This window comes from Diabrotica undecimpunctata, chromosome 2 (assembly GCF_040954645.1).
Source record: "Diabrotica undecimpunctata isolate CICGRU chromosome 2, icDiaUnde3, whole genome shotgun sequence".
Lineage (NCBI taxonomy): Eukaryota > Metazoa > Arthropoda > Insecta > Coleoptera > Chrysomelidae > Diabrotica > Diabrotica undecimpunctata.
This window is the reverse complement of record NC_092804.1, coordinates 55,309,952-55,331,285: the sequence shown is the minus strand read 5'-3', so window position 1 is coordinate 55,331,285 and position 21,334 is coordinate 55,309,952. Positions and strand designations below refer to the sequence as shown.

Genomic DNA, 21,334 nt, shown 5'->3' with positions numbered 1-21,334 from the left:
AGGTAGTAGTAGTATAACAAGTTTTCACCTCTGTAGTTTTATCTTCATTGTTGAATAGTAGAATTAGTTCGTTTTTCTCTATTTTATTGTGTTTTATAATTTTATTAATTAATGTTGTTTATTGTTCTGTCATTGCTGCTGGACAATATTTCAGTAATTCGTTTGGTATCCCGTCTTTACCTGCTGCTTTTTTGTTCTTTAGCTTTTAAAGTATTTTACGAACTTCGTATACATTTATAATAAATTTTTCATTTGTGGTAATTTCTGGTATTTCCGGTTCTAGCGGCCTTTGTTCTTCCTCTGCATAGAGCTTTTTTAGGTAGTCAATCCACGTATCCTTTTCTACGTGTTTTGGTTCTATTAGTTCCCTTTCGTCCGTTCAGTGACCTCTTATAAAGCACCATATTTCCTTTTGCAGACTGTAATTATCATGTTTCATTCCCCTCGAAAAGCGTTCCCAGTAATCATTTTTTATTTTTCTTACAAGTGCATGTGTTTGCTTTTTAACTGTCTTGTAATTATGGTATGCCTCTTGTGTTTTGGCACACGTATTTCAGTTATGCTTTTTTCTTTTCTTTACATTTTTCCTTCACTTCTGTACAAAACCACGGAGTTGTTTGCCTTGAAAAAGACTTATTTTTATTTATATTTCTTTCACCAAGAACTTCCTTGGCCGAAGCTAAGATATTAGACTTAATTTTTGCCCAGTTTTCTTCGACTCCATCACTTTCAAAATGTAATTTTTATTACAATAAATTGTGGCTTTATATCATATAAATACATTATTTAAGTATAAAGATTGACTTTATACTTAACATAACTTAGATGCTGTAATTGTAGATTGTCTTCTAGCGATTAAGACTTAAAATCGATCTTACACTGCAGTTGTAATACGTCCTCGTCCTGGAGTTGCTCAGCTAGACTCCCAGTAACTCGAAAACTTCGCTATATTTGACTTGTAGAACAATTTGGGGTACTCCCATTTACTAAGAAACGTCAGTTTGTCGTATGCCAGCATGAAGAAGGCCTACAAAGTTTTAAAAAAAATATCAAACCTTTTAGTTTTGTATGATCTGTCTTTCGATCCTGGTGCAGTCAAAAATGCCACAGATACAGAAAAATTTACAAAAAAATTACAAACCTAGAAGTTTCTATTTCTGATTCTATGTAAACTAGAAAAACACATTTACTGGGAGCTTTGTTATATAGGTACATGTTGTGTACTATAAACCATCTTACGTCAATCTGAAGTGGTAAAGTGGCTAAGGAGATTGACTTAAAAGCCTTGGCTGTGACTGCCTAGATCAGAATCATGTCCGCAGTGTAACCTTTTTTTATTCTTCTTCTTTTGGCATCATAACCCTGGATGGGTCTTTGCCTGTCTGGCTATGTCCTTCCATTCAGATCTCTCTTGTGCCCTTCTTCTCCATTTTCTTATGTTCATTGTTTCCAGGTCGTCTTCCACGTCATCCAACCATCTCGTTCTGGGCCTTTCTTTTTTTCGCCTTCCTATGGGCTTCCATTGTAACATTTTCTTTGTTGTTTTTGCATCGTTTTGTCTCTGCACATGTCCCAGCCATGACAGTCTTTGACTTTTCGTCCTCGTCGAAAACCTCGTCGTTTCTCCTGATTCTCCATGTGCCATCTTCCTCTTGTACCGGGCCATATACTTTCCTCAGTATTTTTCTCTCGAATGTCCTGAGTTGGGCTTCATCTTTTTTCGTCATTACCCAAGTTTCACATCCATAGGTTACTACGGATCTAATCAGTGTTCTGTAGATAGTCATTTTGGTTCTTTTGTCTAATAATTTCGATGTCATCAATCTTTTATTAGCATAGTATGTACGATTCCCGCTGGAAATACGTGCATTAATTTCGCTACTTACGGAGTTCTTCTGATTGATTTCTGTGCCGAGATATGTAAAGAGATCCACTCATTCGATAGTATAGTTGTCTATTGTGATATTATTTTCATTGTCAGTTATTCTTTTGACTGTCATATACTTCGTTTTTGCTTCGTTTATTTTGGAGACCTCTTTTTCTTGCTTTAGGATCAATTTGTTTGAACACTTCCATTAGTCGTGGCTAATTCCTACTAATGATGGCTACATCGTCTGCATATGCAGTAATTTGTACTGATTTGGTGTACATATGGCCGGTTATATTGGTTTTTCTGATGACAGACTCAAGAACTAGGTTGAATAGCATGGTTGATAGGGCACATCCCTGTCTTACTCCCATGTTGATGTTAAACAGGGGAGTCAGTTCTCCATCTACTCTGACTGCGGGTTTTGAACCCTGCAACGTCATTTTTATGAGGCTGATGTATTTCTTAGGTATACCTAGATTACAAAGGTCTTCCAGCATTCTGTCTCTTTTCACACTATCAAAAGCTTGTTTAAAGTCTATATACATATTATATAGGTCTATGTCGTATTCATAAGCTTTTTCTTGTATCGTTCTTAGTATGAATATGTTATGTGTAGTGGCTCTATTTGGTCTGAATCCATTTTAATAATCACCAATTATATTTTCGGAGTATTCTAATAATCTATTGTAGATTATACTAGAAAGAATTTTGTATATTACATTTAGTAATGTAATTGGCCTATAATTCTGGCATTCCCTCTTATCTCCTTTTTTATATATTGGCTGTATGAGGCCAACTGTCCATTCCTCTGGCATTTGCTCCTTCGTCCATATTAATATTATTAGGTAATGGATTCTTTCCGAGAGTTCGGATCCTCCATGCTTTAATAATTCTGCCGAAATTGCGTCCGTTCCTGGTGCTTTTTTTATAATTAGTTTTATATTAACTTACACCTTAAGAGCATATAGTGGAATAATAAAAAAACTATACTATGATACCTTATACTCCAGTCGTCAGGGACAAAAATGTCACTACTGAATCTCTTAAAATATACGAGCACGCTGAATTTTACTGAGAATGTTAATTTGAGTACCCCAAAAAAGATGCAAAAAAGTTTAGCACTCCTATTTCCGGAACAAAAAGCATCGATTTATCAAGAATCTGGACTCCACAGAAAAAAATATTTCAAACAAGGAATGTTTGAAGACAATTTAGAACAAATATTTTATATTAACACTTTTTCTTTAGAATTATCCGTTCTTTCAGAAAGAACGCTTGAAGCGACCAATGATTTTGAATGTCAGTTACTCGCGAAATCAATTTTTTAAATAAAATTTGTATCAACTCGACGGTAAACATTCGATATCTTTTGATCAGGGTATCATCGACAAAAATTGAAAAGCCCGTTAAAGATGAAGAGTGCAGCTTTCGTATTGTGTTTTTGCATTTTGCCGCAAATTAAGTCAGTTTCTATAAAACCATTAAAAAATAAAATGAAATTAATAAAACTGATCACTTCCATTGACCGTTCACTATAAAACTTCCATTTTTAGAGCCTAATCTTCAAAACCTAAAGCATGAAATTTTGATTTTGAGTTTTGGCAACAAATATGAGGCATATTTAACTAATAAAAGCCAAATTTAAACTTTCACATTATAAACGATCTAAAATGATCTTTTTTTTTTTTCGATTGCACAAGTACGTTTTTCGAAACTACACAGCTACATCTTCAACTAGAAATTACACCCAATGCCTTTTTTTAAGCATATCCTGTGACGTGAGATAGTTGGTAATGTGAAAGTTAAATTCAGCGTTTTTAGGCATATCTCAAAATGCTTCTTATTTGTTGACAAAACCCAAAATTGAAATTTTATATTAAAGGTTATAAAGATTGTCATTTGATATCATAATATTGATCTCATAAAAATCGTAAAAAATGGAATTGTTTTACGCGGAAACTCGAGGGTAGGAGTGACAAACTTTTTTGCACCTTTTTTGTTCCCAAAATTGACGTTCTCAGCAAAATGCAGCTTGTTCGTTTCGTTTTTTGAAATCATCTATGTGAAAAAGCACTTGAAAATTATGTTTATGTAAAATATTATTTCCGGTAAAACTTATTTCGGTTCATAAACTTTTACAAAAGTTAATATTGTCGCTCATCCCAATTTTTGAAGTTATACTTCTATACGCACGCTCGGCGTTGGAAATTTGCATGAGAGTGAATCTGTGAAACCATTACATATGTAAGATAATGAGTAAGAGAGAGACAGAAGATATATTTTCTCTCTCTTCTTCTCTCGAGAATAAAAATGTTCCTTTTGTATTTAATATTATATATAATATTGTATATATATACATATATATATATATATATATATATATATATATATATATATATATATATATATATATATATATATTATATATTATGTATTAACATTATTATTTATGTGATATCTTTTGTATTATTTAAAATTAACCGTTTATAATTATTTTAGGCTTTTATATTTCAAAATAATCACTGTCTTACCGAGAACTGTAAATTTTGAAATCCGTTAGTGTCATGTCTAATTGGCAAATCCTTTACGTGTTTAGTTCATACGCTGGTGGTTGTGAGTTCGAATCCCAATTATGAATTTCCTTTTTTATTTTTGAAATATTTAAAAACCTCACGTTAATCTTAATCAATATATGTAATATACGCAAAAAACATAAATTTTAAAATAAAATGAAAATTTACAACATAATCCGAGTTGTTGGTTTTTTATTTTTATCTTCGTAAAGTAAGTTATGTATATTGGCAGTTTTAAATACTTATGAATATTACATTTTAATTTATATTGTATTATTATATTGAATTATGTTGCAGTGTACTTATTGTATTGTAATTTTTATATTAATAACAAAATAAACAATGAATTTTACTGCAGAGTATGTGTAAATTTTTTTTGCATTCAACTTCTTTTATACATATTATATAAAAATAAAAATGTATATTTTCATTAAAATATTGATACAATCCTTCATTTACTATACTCCTATTACAGGTCAAATGTTTATATACAGCAAACGATGCACCATATACGTATATAACTAATTCTTTTTCTCTTCCTGCTCTCTCTTACCTATAGCATTACATATGTAATGATTGTGCAGATTGACTCCTATATAAATTTTTAACGGCGAACGCGTGTATAAAAGTATAACTTCTACCGGCAGTCCCACTGGACTGCCACACCCGCTTTTTTTTTCACGATTTTCTTTCAAAGATAATTGTATCAAACATATTCCTGAAATTGTTTAAAATTTTTTAATATTATTCTATTTTTAATGACCTTAAATATGATTCCTCTTTTTTAATCTTCTTTTTTAAGTTATTTTAATAGCCTATTTTTTTTAAATATTCCATTTATCTATGTAAATATACGTTATTAATATGGAAAATAAAATAAACGAACTTATTTATAGCGTTATTAATTTTTGTTTTTGTAATTTTAATTTTTAATTTTTGTTACAGGCGGAAGGGCCACCTGTTCAAATGGAGCCTGTAGATCTTAGTATTAAAACACCAGTAGTTCTACAAGTTCCTAAATTTCCTCAGAGATTAAAAAATCCCGCACCTGCTCCAAAACTCCAACAACCACCTGGTAAGTTAATATTTAAAATAATTTGTCTGTAATTAAGAGTTTGAAAATAAACCTATAAGTGAGAAAATCTGCTACTAAATTATTAATAAAGTTAAAATAAAAAACAAAATATGAATAAATGTACTTTCATATTATCAATTTATCCTATATATAAGTTTCGTCATGCTTTATTAGTTTTTTTCAAAAAAAAATATTGATGGATAAAACGCCATTTGGTTGTCTTTAAATGACAAAATGTAATTTGATTCTCCCTAAATGATTAAAATAAAAATATGAACTGAAAATGCATTTCTGTATGTTTGGAATATAGTAAAAAATTATATGACATATATGTCGTCCTCCATAAGACAGCAACATAATGCTCCATCTTCACATTGATCGCAGGTCTGGTATTTTCAATTGTATTTTCACAATACTGCTCTATCAAAATTGAATCTAACCAAGTTAACTCTGGAGCTAATGCCCATTCTTTGCGTGATAAACTAACTAAAAATTTTAATAAGCCATGCAGTTTTTTTTTTTTGTTAACAGTATGCTTCATTAGCAATTCCGGTAGTACTATATTACTTAGTTTTTTTATGGTTGAATTAAACTTGAAAACTTTTTATGAGAGTCATCATTTCTATACAATACCTCTGTTTTATACAAGATTTTACTTTCTTCAGCAGTTTGTTTGCCTCGAGTTATGATTAATCTTTTAGCTCCCCTGATACCTATAACTTTTTTGAGTGAAAGTGCTGCACGTTTTATGTCATACAAAGTCCAATCAGAGCAATCAGAGCCCAGCTTTCGTACTTGTCCTTTCTTCGAATAGATTTTATAATATTTGTCTGGTGACTTTATAAAAGCATGGGCACGTAAATCTTGCTCAACTTGACCAAAAACTTGATCAACTTTCATAAACGAATGGCCACGAACGGAAAAATTCATCGTAATTGTTTTAATAGTTTTGAGGCATTATTGAAAAGCCACAAGGCGAATTTTTATTCTGATCCCCACATCCATCCGAAAATAATCTTAGATTTTTAATATCTGGGTCAAAATAAGTCTTTTTTAGAAAGTCAGCCAACGCGGAAATTATTTTTACCATACTTCTTCCTGCTTCGTGCTCAAGCCATGTATAAAAAACGGGAGTTTTTGTTAAAATATCTGTCACACAAAATGCATAAAAAGACAGCTGCTGAGCATAGAATGCTTTGGTAATAAGCGCTTTTGGGAGATTTTGGACCTGTTGCAGATCAAAGCAATATGCCACACTATCAGCAGATTGCTCTTTCATTGATTTAAAAACTGCTTTGCTCGCGTCTTGTGAGTAGTTAAATCCATTTTTAATTTTAATCTTTTCTCTTCATCCTTGACGACATTTATCTCAACCTTTGTTCTTATGCAAAAACCACAAACATCAGTTGCTGGACTTCCAAATGCTAAAACAAACGAGCAAGTTAGTAAAAAAATAAAGTCAAAAATTGTTTGAGTACTATCTACCTATATTAAACTTATTGCTGAAAATTCGACTAATGTACTTATAGTATGTTTAGAGTGAATCATCCTGAATCTGATCAATTTATGTTTTACTCAAATGACAAATAGATTCTTTTAGACTTGCCTCTACCATAGTGGCTTTTATGGCCCTTCAAAGACAAAATAAATTTCATGACACTTTCTAATTTAAGCGCTTTTTCTTGGACTTTCTATCTCCACCACGATTGTCTTTTATATCAGTACCAAGCATCTTTTTTGTCACTATCGTATGAATTCTTCTTGGCAAACAAAGACTTTCTTGCTATTATGCCAAACCTAAAAAAATACTCAATCAGAGATATTACAAAGTATTCTGTAATCGAGAGATCAATATGTACTGATGCTGAAACTCGGTTTATTTATATATAAACTTACGTAAAATTATGTGTGAAAATCATGTGATTTGTCACCTTTCCTCTTCCTTTGCCTTTTTATTTCCTTTACATTCATCATCTGTGCTAATTTGTTATCATGAGCATTTTTATTCTTTTCTTCATTATCGTAAAAATTATGTCTAATGATTTTTATGTCGGGCAACAAAAGTTCGGTACATTCAAATTTTTTTGATTTATGAACACAATTATTTTCAAAATTCAGTAACTTTGGATCTAAATCTGAATATCTAAAACAAATAGAACAACTTAAATCACAAAAACACAACACAACCTGCAATTTACTTTATTTCTATCTTACGTTCTTTTGTCGTAGTATTTATTTTTCTTTTTCTCGTTCCTCTATTATTGTAATCAAAAACAACTTATTAAGCACTAATATTATCATATACTGTTGATTCCTACAATGTCTGTCAATCTCACGTTTTGTATAAAAAGAAATATCAAATTTTATTCTTCCTGCAGCTGTTCCTAGTCATAAATTATTGCTTTTTTATCTGATGCTGCACCATATATGGTCAAGGCAGGACAACATTTAAAAATAGTTTATACCAACTTAATGCACGTTACTTGTTTGGCACATGGAATGAACAGAGAATCATCAAAATTGTCCTTGGTAGAAAGTATAGCCTTAATAAAAGAAATTAGATCAGCTTATCAAAATGTTAAAGGTGACACTGAAAAAGAGATTTTTCAAAAATTTTAAAGGTTTTCAGAAAGTTACTGAGGTAGCTGACATTCTTGTTGGTAATTTTTGCAAAGAGATAAATTAACAACCACATATTTTTGTGAATTTAAAATATGCTCTCATTACATCCGTTGATGAGAGATCCGTGAGATTATAAAGACAGTAAAAAAGCATTAAAGATATACAGGGATGAGTGCCTTAAGAACCGGCAAAATAACGCAAAAGATAGAAAACTTAATACGTTGTGAAATAAAAAGAGATGCAAGTAGTAGAGGTGAGAAATTGTCGATATAAACCTATAATTTACTTTACATTACATTAGATCTATCGAAAGTTTCCTACCTTTAGACGTTAGCTTATGAGCTGGTTGACTTCAGTCATAGTAATACGTATCACGTAATGTGAGTAAAAACAGTTTAAGTATGAGTATGTTTTTATCCAAAATTAAAGTATTGATCAATAATAAACTGTGATTTGAGACGTCACATACACTCTTCTCAATAGAGAATTATCATAGCTTGTTATTCTGTATTCGCCAACACAAAATTAATTATCAAATTACTACTAATTAAACTGTTTACTTAAGCTTTGCTTTATTGCCTTCAATCAGTTTTTACTTTATGCGAAATTTAAAAAATGTTAATGTTCGACGTCATACTTGTAATATTATGACTAAAGTCAACTAGCTCAAAAGAAGATTAACAGGAAGACCGAGAAATCGATATACAGACAATATCTGAAACATGAACAAGCATATATGCTTATAAAGAACAGTAAGAAGACAAAGAATAATAAACGTAATTTTTTATATTAAATAAAAACTGATTCTTTTTGCATTTAATCGTCATGCAACTTTTAGTTTTTGCTCCTGTTTTCTTTGACAATTTACCGATTTGTGTTAGTACTGATATATTAACTCACTTATTATACGCCGAACCAGATAAACAGAAAAAAATGCAAGACAAAAAATGCAAACTGCAGTTACCCACCTTTCATTGTACCCACGACATTAATTAGCTACATTTCAATAAGTAATGAAACATAAGGTAGTTATTGATTGCTCGTTATCAATTATACAGTTAACAAAGCAATCATTTATAAGCAATGTAAACATTCATATAATCAATATACTTACAGTAAATAAATGTTAATGAGCAATAAGGTCCGCTATAATCACAAAACAATAAAACCGGCAGCGACACAAAGAATGTTATAATGGGATACATTATCAACGTGGGCTACAGGAGATATTATTAAGGTCGTATGGTATTAAAATAAATGGTAGACGTTATGACAACTATTCTTTATTGGAAGTATTTCGTTATACGTTTTTAAAACGACCGTTTTCTGTCATATATCATGTCAAGTTATTTAGAGCTGAGATTGTCCTTGCTGTCCATGCATTTATTTATTTTTATTTGATACCAGTTTCCAAAATCAACTCAATTGACTAAACCTTAAAAATAAAATAGCCACAGAAAGTCTTTTCTGTACACAGTCTTATTATACGAGTATATATATATATATATATATATATATATATATATATATATATATATATATATATATATATATGTATATATATATATATATATATATATATATATATATAGATATAATATATATTTAATTTTAATATATAAGAAGTATAAGTAATAAGTATATTTAAGTCCCATAATATATTTAATTAATACAAAATTAATATTTCTTGGGTTTAGGTTCAATAACTAATATTAAATTTGGAACTAAATTTGATTGTACCATTGAAATCAACGTTTCGGCAGGAAACCCTTGCCTTTGTCAAGATTCTAAAATGTAAAAGATTAGGAACAAAAAGTTATTGTAAAATACATAAAGAAAACTTACCAAAACGTAAAACGGGATACTGCCATTAATGAATTGACAGAAGTAAAAATTGATATCTGATATCTCATGGTTTACTGTCATTAATATATAATTATTTTTAGATGGGTGTATCGTTGGTCTTTTCAAAAAAGGTAAAGTGGATATATGTTATAACTTTAAGAGTCTTTTGTGGTGTTATATTTATTATTATTTAAATTAGATTGAAATATATTTTATTTAGGTTCTGTGTATCTTTTTTGCTATTGATTGCGTTGGTATTTCTTTTTATTTCTATTTATTCGTATATCTCCCCTTTCTTTTTGTTTTACTCGGTTTTTAAAATTTTGATGTTTTTGAAATTTATGCTTCTTCTCATTTTCATGTTTTGTGAGCGCAGTGATGTGTGTTCTTGTCATATTTGTGAGAACAAATTCTGGATTGAAGCAGTTGACTGATTTGCCCAATATAGACACCTTCACAGTTAATGCATGGTATCTCGTAAACAACATGTAATTTTTTGAGTTTTGGAGTTTGTGTTTTTAGTTTGGTGTTGCTTTTGTAAGCCACTGTTATGTTATGTTTGGCTAAAGGGATTTGAAAATAGTTTCGAGGATATGCATTGCTTAGGAGGGCATTTTTTGCTTTTTTTATTGCAGTTGGTCTGTATTCTGGATATGTTAGTTTTATAGATCATTCAGCAAGATTTTACAGACTTACAGACATGGGAGAATGAATGATGAGATTTCGTGAGTTAAGATATTGTGAAGACCATGTTTCTTTTGTAAACCACATAGTTTTAACTGTGTTATTAATGCGATGCAAGGTGATATCCAGAAAATTTATTTTATTATTTTGTTCAATTTCTATAGTAAACTTTAGTTTTGGATGGTAATTGTTAAAATTATCTAAAAAATACAGTCGTCAATATAGCGGTAGAAGAATGGTACATTAAAATCTAAATGATTCATGACAGATTCTTTTAAATCTTCCAGAATCAGTTGAACAATGACACTAGAAATACTTGCACCCATTGCACATCCATCTATTTGTTGGTATATTTCGTCCTTATGTAAAAAGTATGTTGAGTTTAATGTTAACTCTACAGAGGATTGGAATTCTTGCAATGAGATGTTGGTGTATAGTGAAATGACATCCAAAGATATTAATTTATAGTTATTTGGTACGGGAATGTTTTTAATTTTAGAAATAAGGTCTTTGGAATCTTTAATATAATAGGGATTTTTATTTGTGACATTAGAAATAATGTTTTTAAGAACTTTGAAAGATTCTCGAAGGGTGATTGAATGCAGGAAACGATATGACGTAGAGATAGATTCTCATTGTGTGTTTTAGGTAAACCATAAATTTTTGGTGGAATACCGTTTTGTAGCTTAAGTGATTTTGCTATATTTGGAGGTATATAACCATTTTTGTCCCATCTGTCAATAAGATCAATATTTCTTTTTTGGACGATATTGGTTGGATCATTTCTAAGTTTATGATATATGGTTTCGTCTTTTAAAACTTCATTCATTTTATTGTCGTAATCATTAGATTCCATAATAACGGTTTTGTTGGTTTTATCAGGTTTCAGTACAACTACATTAGAATTTTCCCTCAAGAAGGCTTTCGGCTTTTGAATTTTTTTATGTAATGCTTTATTTTCAAATGAATATTTATTTTTGTTTTAAAAATTGGTTAAAATATTATAACATTTTGTTCTTATTTGGTGTTGTGAATTTGCATTTAAATTAGAAATTGAACTTTCAATAGAACATAATAATATCAGATACAGGAATTTCGTTTTTATTATGAATAGGAACTGCAAAGATGTCTCCTAAACTTAAAATCTTCTGTACGTCGTTAGGTATTTGAACGTTAGTTAAATTTTCGACCCAAGACCCCTCCAATTTATTTTCAGTATCATTTGATTTCAAAAGTAATTTATAAATCTTTTTGGTGTTCCTATTTTTAGTTTTGTCAAAAATATATTCCCTTTGTTTTAAACACATATTCTTAAATGTATTAAAAATATCTGGCGGTAGTTAATTAATTAAATTTGATTTATTTTTAATGAGTTTAGCTTTTTTAATGAGATAACAGTGTCAGTTATAAATATAAAACTTATACCGCTGTATCGATGACTGTATCTGTGCTATCCCAACAAATAAAATGAACGAAATTTTAGATAATTTTAACAGTTGCCATCCAAAACTAAAGTTTACTATAGAAATTGAACAAAATAATAAAATTTTTCACCTTACATCGCAATAATAACACAGTTAAAACTATGTGGTTTACAAAAGAAACATGGTCTTCACGATATCTTAACTTACGAAATCTCATCATCCATTCTCCCATAAGAAGTCTGTAATTATAAGTCTTGCAGATAGATCTATAAAATTAACAGATCCAGAATACAAACCAACTGCAATAAAAAAAGCAAAAAATGACCTCCTAAGTAATGCATATCCCGAAAATATTATCGAACCTATTTTCAAATCCAGACTAAATAAATTTTACAACAAACCCAAGAAATATTAATTTTATACATACATTATACTGAGTGAGTCAGTAAAAAACAGAAGTTTGGAAATATTGGAGAGGTTTGCATATTTAGGGCGCCGTAGAGAGCAAACAGTTCAACGATGAAAACACTTAAACTAAAACAGAAAGTAGACGTTCCAGTTATAAATGCACAACCATCATTATATTCAGAGGCATCGGTGAAGATGTTTGTGCAGTTAAGGTATTCTAGTCTCGTTAAAGAATCTCGTTTAGTTTGTTTTTTATTGGTAAGGTGTTGGTGTATTTTTTGGGGAACTCTACTAAAGAGGTGTTGCAGTTAAAGATATCTACTAACAACGGAGTCGCATGTTAAATGTGATAATGAAACACGTAGGGGATTGTGAAGGTTTTCCAGTACGAGGTCTTTTAGAGAAAAGGTCGAGATTATCTTTGGATAATGTATTTTTGAATAGCGGATGATCCATATTGGCAACTACAGAAGAAGCATGTGAAAGTGTTAGAAGTGACCGCCTATACTGTAATGATGATTCTTCTGTTTCGAAATATGAGCTTTCTGTGGGTAAAGTGTCAAAAGCTCCGATAACGATTCAAAGTGTGGCATTGTGTATTATATCTAGCGGTTTTAGGGTAGTCTTGGTTTAGGGTTTTAAACAAGGAGTCTTTTGTAGCATGTTATCGCCAAGTGTTTTCCAGAAAAGCTTTTGATCCAACCACATACCGAGGAATTTCACGGAGTTTTCGAAGATAATGACGCTGTTATGAAGATAAAGGACTGGTGTAGTAGGTGATTTTTTCGAAAACAGCATATCTGTTGTCTTTTTAACGAAGAATTCGAATCCTGTACTAGCTGTCTACTTATCTAGCTGGATTAAAATGTATATATTATTCTCCATATAAAGTCTTTGTGTTCTCCTTTAATGTACACCACTAAATCATCTGCAGAGAGGCGAGTTTTAACGGGTTTAGATAATATTTTGTTTATTTAATATATTGTTTATGGCAACTAGGAATAAGGTAGGACTGAGCCTTGTAGGGTACCGTTACTGCAGTATAAAAATCTAAATAAACGTTGTTAACTCGTACTTGAAAAGAAAAGCCTTTTAAGAAATTATATAGGCTAAGTAGTGTCCTCGAATATTGGATGTGTGCAATTTTTTAATGATGTACTTCCAACACATATCCAACACATAAAGAGAAGGCTTTTTTTAGATCGAAGAAAATAGCTATGAGCATTTGATTCATTGCTAATGCTTCTTGGACATCGCTTTGTAAGTTTACACTATTATCAATTGTTGACAGCTTACGTCTGAACCCGTCTTGCTCTGTTAAAAAAAAATAGTTTTCAAGTGTCCACATAAACCGTGCGTTGACTATTTACTCCATTTTATTAGCCATAGCACATGTTAGAGAGATGGGTCTATATGAATCTGAGTATTTTGTGATAATGTATATAGCGTTTCGGTACAATGACATTACTTGGTGCCTGCTTATTGGTAGGACCCAAAAATTGTTTGCGGACGAATTTAATGATTGAATTTAATACTTTTTGTACCTAAACCTTCTAAGCATAAATATTGTCCAACTAAAAAACTATAACACTGTCAAATAACACTATAAATTTTTAGAGCTTTAAGCTAAAGTATGTCTATCGTTTCAGTATTATAAATTAATAGCCATGTTGCAAAAATCGAAAACTTCGGTATCTTGGATAATAAACATATGAGAATCATGGTACCGCTCGCGTCATAAAGAACTGGTACAACTCTTATAACCAAAAACCGTGTTTTTTAAGTTGTGTACGTTGGTCTTGTCACATGTGTCATTCTAATTTCTAGGGCACTGTTGCCAGTTCAACGAAAATATTATATGAAACCAGCTAAAAGCAGGACTGTGCGACAGACCGCCAGTTTTGAGTATACTAAAAACTAAAACATTATCGAACATTCTCTATCAGTCAGTCACATTTATTTAAACATGTATCCTAAAAAATTCTCCTATTACTATTGTAATTTTCCATAATCTCAATTAAGTACCCACACATTGATTTGTGTTTTATTATAATTTATGAAAATATTTCAATTCAAAAATAATGATAGATAATCAATCTAGACATAACTTAAAATTATTTTAATAAAAACACTTCAGTGATCAGTGAGATATTGGATTGTAACTGTCACGTTTTGAAAAGCGTTTTTTCGTCCCGGATATTTTATAGCTTATAATACGTAAGATAAAGTATAATGTTAGTTTTTCACATTTATTGTTCTTGTAATAAATAATAATTTAGTTTTGGTAGTTTGCTTGTTACTAAACTTATTGACACAAAATACAACTCGTATTCGGTAGGTAATTGAAGTATAAAATTACGGTATATGCATTCCAATGTTCCCTGTGCCAATACCCTAGGTTTAAAGATCCTTCAAACATTTTGGATATTAGCTCAACCCTATCTCTGGTTATTAAATTTATTAGATACGGTTTTTTGTTGTTAATGATAAAAATAATAATATAGTAGTCTCCCGTTTTATACCGCTGTCGCGGCTTTGGGAGTATAGCAAGGTAGTCTGCTATATCTAGGGCCTACGGTATACAAGGAAGGTAACATGGCCAGTGCTACGCTTCAACCGTCTATTATTACCCCTGGTTTTACCCAAGGTACTCATTTTTATTCAGGCTGAGTCGACCTGGGGCCTATAGACATTTTTAAAATGTCTAGATGTTCTTGCCGGCAGTAAGATTCGAACTCCGGACCATCGGCTTGCGAGGCAAGCATCCCACCACTTGCGCTACGCAGGCCCGATATCTATACCTATCTAAAAACTTTGTACATTTTTGAACGTTATTTTTTATATATTTAGATTTTGTGCAATTTCGTTATCTGTAATGGCAACAACGAATTGATTCACGGACCATTGTGTCCAGTCTGAACACAGGTTTACATTGGGGAAAAAAAAGTGTATCAGTTTTATATGACGGGAAGTGTACCTACTATATTAATATTCAGAATAAAACTAGACTGGACTATTTAACTAAAAATTTTAATACTTAAACTCGCCCAACTATCTCATATATGTACATTTTACTTCAAAGCGAATGTAACTTGAACTAAAAATATTAATTACTGTATAAGGTAAACCTTATAGAACAAGGTGTTATTTAAATCAAGAAAGGCTTTCGTAACAATATACATTTTTAAAATGATAAGTACATACACGTATGCATATGCAATATAGTTAAAAGGAGAAAGCTTAGTAGGAGTGTGTACTTGTGTGCGACATATCCATCATACGTCGTTTCTTAGGTACCAAAAACGGCTTAGTATGCTGTACGAGACGCCGATTTCCACAAAAGATACTGTTAAAATCCAATAAATATAAAGTGAAAAACGGCTGAGGATTATAATGGGCTTGAGAGCATATATTCAAATGCAACGACTCTCATATCTCTTAAATCTGCTGAAAGCTTAGAAAGATAGGCATGTCTGATTGTATCTTTTTATTAATTAAACTTGCTATAAATAGAATTACTGCCAAACTGGGAAATTATATGGTAGAATTATCGATGCAGAACATTTAATGATTTTGAAACGTACGAGATTGTCTAGGGTTTTTTGTTGTTAGAGCAGGTTCTTTCAAGTAAGGTAAATAATACGTGCACAAGAAGACCTACTTGGGCGGGCGGTTTTAAAAACTTCTCTATTTTTCTTTGTTTGCGGGAAATATATAATAAATTGCATACATTAGTTGATAGTTAGTAGTGTTGATGGTAAAAAAATCTTTCAATTGACACTACGTTGTTTTATTCTAATCGCTATCATTTATTCTAGTCACATACCTGGCGCATTGTCAGTTTTTAGCATATATTCCAAATGTTAATATTTTTAATAGCAACTGGTTGCTTTTTTTATTTATGGTAGTTACTCATAGTTGAGGCACATACCTGGAGCCTTTTTATTTTAAATTTAGTGTATATTTGACAATATCTTAATATCTTTGAAATTTTTTTAGCATCTGTTTTCAATATCACTTGTTTTCATCTAGTAGTGGTTACGCCCATTGTGAAAGAGGGCGTACTATCTTATAACTCACTAGTGAAGTTCACACATGGACACACACTCGAGAGAGTCCGATCTTTTTAGGTACTCCTCCGCTCCCTTACGCTCTGCACAAGGATTTCAGGAGTCTCTTGCGAAATATGGGTATTGCGATTTGCGTCTTCTGTTTTAGAGCGAGGTGGTCTTGGTGGCCTTTCTCTCGCTGTCTTGTTTTTTTTTGTGTAGGCTGTATTTGATAGAATCTTGTATGTGGGTCTTCTGCTTGTGGTTTTTCTTCTTGGGTAGTCTTCCTCTTAGAAAATTGCCGCGTTCTAATTGTAAACCTGTTTATCATGGGTTGAATGCTACTGTGTTCACTAAAGAAGGATAATTAGTGTTACTCAATCATTTCTCCTGATGTCTCCTATCGGAGCACCTTCCGATTTTTTTTTAATAAAACACCTGAGAGGTGTTTACGACTAGTCCCAAAAAACAATATTAATACTAATGTTTGTTGAGTTTTTCCCAATGGTATTTCTCGATGTTTTTAACCGGCATAACTTATTACTTGAGATGCAGATTACTCTGTTAATAAAAAATATTTTCAATGACTCAAAGGTTTTGCCTGAACTCAACAGGTTTAGTTCTCCTAAGTCTTTTCACTATTCCATACTGATCCAGGAGCTGAATAACCTCCACATTCGCATTGTTTCGAAGTCTGTTTTCGAAAATTTCCCATTGAAAACCAAGTCCAAAATTTTTTACCAAAGAAACCAAAAACCATGTTTCTGACTATAAATTTGTTGTTGACATACTTAGGTATAGGTATGTATTGCTTTATAAAAAAGTCTTGTGTATTTTCCGTTCAAATGGTAGTTTGCAAAAGTTAAAAGGTAGTTAGTATAGTTATATGCGTTTGAAATGAGTTGCTTTTTTATTTTTTGTTTTACTTTCTCCTTCAAAACATTTGATATTTTAAATAAAAATCTATTTTTATGTAGTAAATAATTTATCTAGTGGTAATATCTGATAATAGACTCTAAAGATTGAAACTTAAAAAAAAATTAAACTCTTTTTCAATTGATATACTTCACTTTCATCAATTTTCTATAAAAAAAACTGTATTACTATAAATTCTATAAACAGCATTAAAATATTTCAACATTAAAATCAGATCTTAAGTAAATGTTGTAAGTGACCTACATTTAATAGTGTTTCGATAAATGTATAAATTAGAACCATTGATTTTGGCCCCGGTATTCGACCCGAATCGACGACTAGATCCCATGCATCGAGAAGAAAGAGCAAAGGAGTACAGAAAGCTAGTTCAATATCGTGGGAACCATCACTATCGCCTACTATGTTGTTTGCACGCGGGCTTCTGGTCTTACGCACCGTGCCATCTACCATCTCGCCAACGTGCAGCAACGAGAAAGAGGAGATCACAGAGAACCGGAGGATTCGTGAGTAATGATCAAAACGAACAATGTTCACTGCCCAGTCATTAATCTATGAATAATAGCTGTAAGAGAAATAGGGAGTAATATATTTCGCATTGCGAGAATCTATCGCGAATCTTGCGGGAGATTTCACGCTGCGAAACGTTATTGGTGCAGAGATTGATGGGGTGCGATTGCGAACGCCAGCTATCATACATCTTTGTACACAAAAAGCTATACTAATACTCATTAAAATGTTTCTACTTACATTCCTTACGTTCGTAGGCGCAACTTTTGTAGGAAATTAAATTTAGATGCATTGAGTAGTGTTTCCATTATTGCTTATTGATACTAAACGATCTTTATTGTTACGTTTTAGTTTATTTCTATTTTGTTTATTACTATCTTAAAATAATATATTTTTTAATATTTTATTCAATAAAATATAATTTAAGACAGGCTTCTTGATAATACTATGTAATAATTTTTGATTTACAACTAAACACATCAAAAAGTCTAAGGAAAGCGTTTTTCCTTGCATATACATAAATTTTAAATAGATATTGAAGTGGTAAACCGTTAAATGATGTAATACCTAATTATTCGATAGAATACCACAAATGCTTCTAATCATACCTACTTCTTACAGCACCATTAATTACAGCATCTTGGCATAATTAACACTAAATTTTAAATTTGGTTTTGGGCTAATAAATTCTAGCCTTATGTAAGCAGACCTTGCATTATCAAATATAGACATTGACATTATTTTCCTATTAAATATTGAATATAACGTCACTTGTCGGATCTATTTTGTTTTGTTTTTTGTTTTGTTTTGTTAAAACAAAACCAAAATACCGTCTATTGAACTGCTACATATTCACAGTTCTGCTCTACGGAATGGAAGCGTGGACACTGACTGTTGCATCTATGAATCGGCTCGAAGCTTTCGAAATGTGGTGTTATAGGCGCATCTTACGTATATCCTGGGTTGACAGAGTTACTAATGTGGAGGTCCTGCGTAGAATGGGGAAAGAATGTGAAATTCTCATGACCGTCAAAACTAAAAAGTTGGAATATCTAGGACATGTAATGAGAAATCAAGAACATTACGGCCTTCTCCAGCTGATTCTCCAAGGGAAGGTAAATGGTAAGAGACGACCGGGAAGAAGACGCATTTCCTGGCTTCAAAATTTACGAAAGTGATATAACACGACTACCACTGAACTGTTCCGCGCTGCAATAAACAAAGTAAAGAAGTAGGATCTATTGTATTTCAATATATAAAGGGAGAGATTTGTTGTTTATATTGTTTTGAAGGTTCCTTAATGACCGATGAGTCTTTTTAGTTTCTGCAACACTTGCTTCTTCGTTTGAGATAAAGGTTTCTTCCTATTTACTTTATGTTTCACTGATGTAACTTGTCACACAACTGCGATATCTTGAATAACCACGTATAGTGAATCCTGGATAATATTTACCTGTCACTAATTGTCTTCTATGTTTCGATTGTCTGTTATTTGAATATTTTTTATAAACGGTTTGTTTTCTTGTAAAATAAATAGAAAACTCATTTATTCTTCTTCTTTTTAAATTCGTTTGTAAATTTGGAAATTTAAATTATATTAGATAAACACAAACGTTCCTAACAAAGTATCCTTTTTTAATGATACATAAAAATACTGTATGAATAGGTCTTCTATGATTAAACCAGACCTGGAAAGGAGTTAAGAGGGAAAGGAAAGAGACCAACTCAGACGTTACCAACATCTTGTAATTTGGAGTCTTAGCTTTGATTATTGGCTTTTTGATTAATTTTTTGTGTGCATGCGTCAGTATGAACCATTTTTCGTACTGTTTTTTATGAAAGATCATGTTAAAGTACCTGTAAACACATAATTAATATAAAAAAATACTGTAGAAGTATAGTTTAAAAAAAGGAAATACGAAAATAAACAAAAAAGTACCTCAATTAGATTTAAATTTTTTAATCGATTATTTGTTCTTTCAGGAAATGAAAGAACAAATAAAAAGGAATGGATGACGGAGGAGATTCTATGTATGATGGAAGACAGAAGAAACGCTAAAGATAATAAGAATTACTACAACAACATAAATAACGAAATAAAAAGGGCTATTAAAATAGCAAAAGAAAATTGGTTTAGATCGAAGTGTACACAGATGGAGTCATTACAACAAAAACATGATTCATTTAACCTCCATAAAAAGATTAAAGAAGCGGCAGGCTTATATAAACACAAGAACACTGGATTCCTGACAGATAATCAGGGAAACATAGTACTGGAAATAGAGCATAAAAGAGATATTTGGATTAAATACGTGGAAAAAACTTTTGAAGATATACGAAGTAACACTGTAATTACAACAAACACCAATTGCGAATCTGGACCACCATTTACAGTCGAAGAAGTAAAATATGCCATCAAAAGCACCAAAGATGGTAAAGCAGTAGGCCCTGATAATTTTCACTCAAAATTCTTAAAACTTATGGACTATGATGGCATAAAATGGTTGACAAATATATTTAACAGTATATATGATACGGGCGTGGTTCCCCAAGAGTGGTTAGTGTCAACTTTTATAAATCTTCCAAAAAAACCCAATGCGAGAAAGTGCGAAGACTATAGAATTAAAAGCCTTATGAGCCATTTACTTAAAACATTTCTAAAGGTCATCCACAAAAGAATATATACAAAATGTGAGGAACAACTAACAAGAACACAATTCGGATTTCGTGATGCTCTGGGAACACGGGAGGCCCTTTTTGCTGTACAGGTGCTATTTCAGAGATGCAGGGATGTGAATTGTGACATATACGTATGCTTTATAGATTACCAGAAGGCATTTGACAGAGTAAAACATGACAAATTAATGACTCTAATGCAAGAAATTGGAATTGACAACAAAGATCTTAGAATTATCAGAAACATTTACTACAATCAAACGGCCAAAATCAAAATAGAAGACCAGTTAACTGATAAAATTGCAATAGAACGTGGAGTACGACAGGGCTGTATTTTGTCTCCATTATTGTTCAATATTTATTCTGAATGGGTATTTAAGGAAGCTTTAGACGGTTGTGCGAAAGGAATACTAATAAACGGTGAATGGTTGAATAACATTAGATATGCAGATGACACTATAGTTTTTGCCGATAATCTAAATAACTTACAGATATTAACAAATCGCATAACAGAAGTCAGCAACAAATACGGACTAGCTCTTAACATAAAGAAAACCAAATTTATGACAATTAGTAAAAAAACAATACTAAACGTTCAACTTACAATCAACCAACAGAATATCGAAAGAGTCGAGCAATATACATATCTAGGCACCAATTTAAAT

General features: G+C 31.4%; 1 protein-coding gene across 2 annotated transcripts in view; it reads left to right on the top strand.

Annotated features, from left to right (window-relative positions):
• LOC140434561 (uncharacterized) overlaps window positions 1-21,334 on the top strand; it is a 643,472-nt gene that overhangs the window by 357,870 nt on the left and 264,268 nt on the right. For both annotated transcript variants that reach the window (XR_011950061.1, XM_072522911.1), the window contains exon 4: window positions 5,389-5,518. Coding sequence is in view for 1 of the 2 variants with exons in the window: in XM_072522911.1 (XP_072379012.1) it covers window positions 5,389-5,518 (130 nt within the window). In the remaining variant the exon portion in view is untranslated. The remainder of the gene's footprint in view (window positions 1-5,388; window positions 5,519-21,334) is intronic.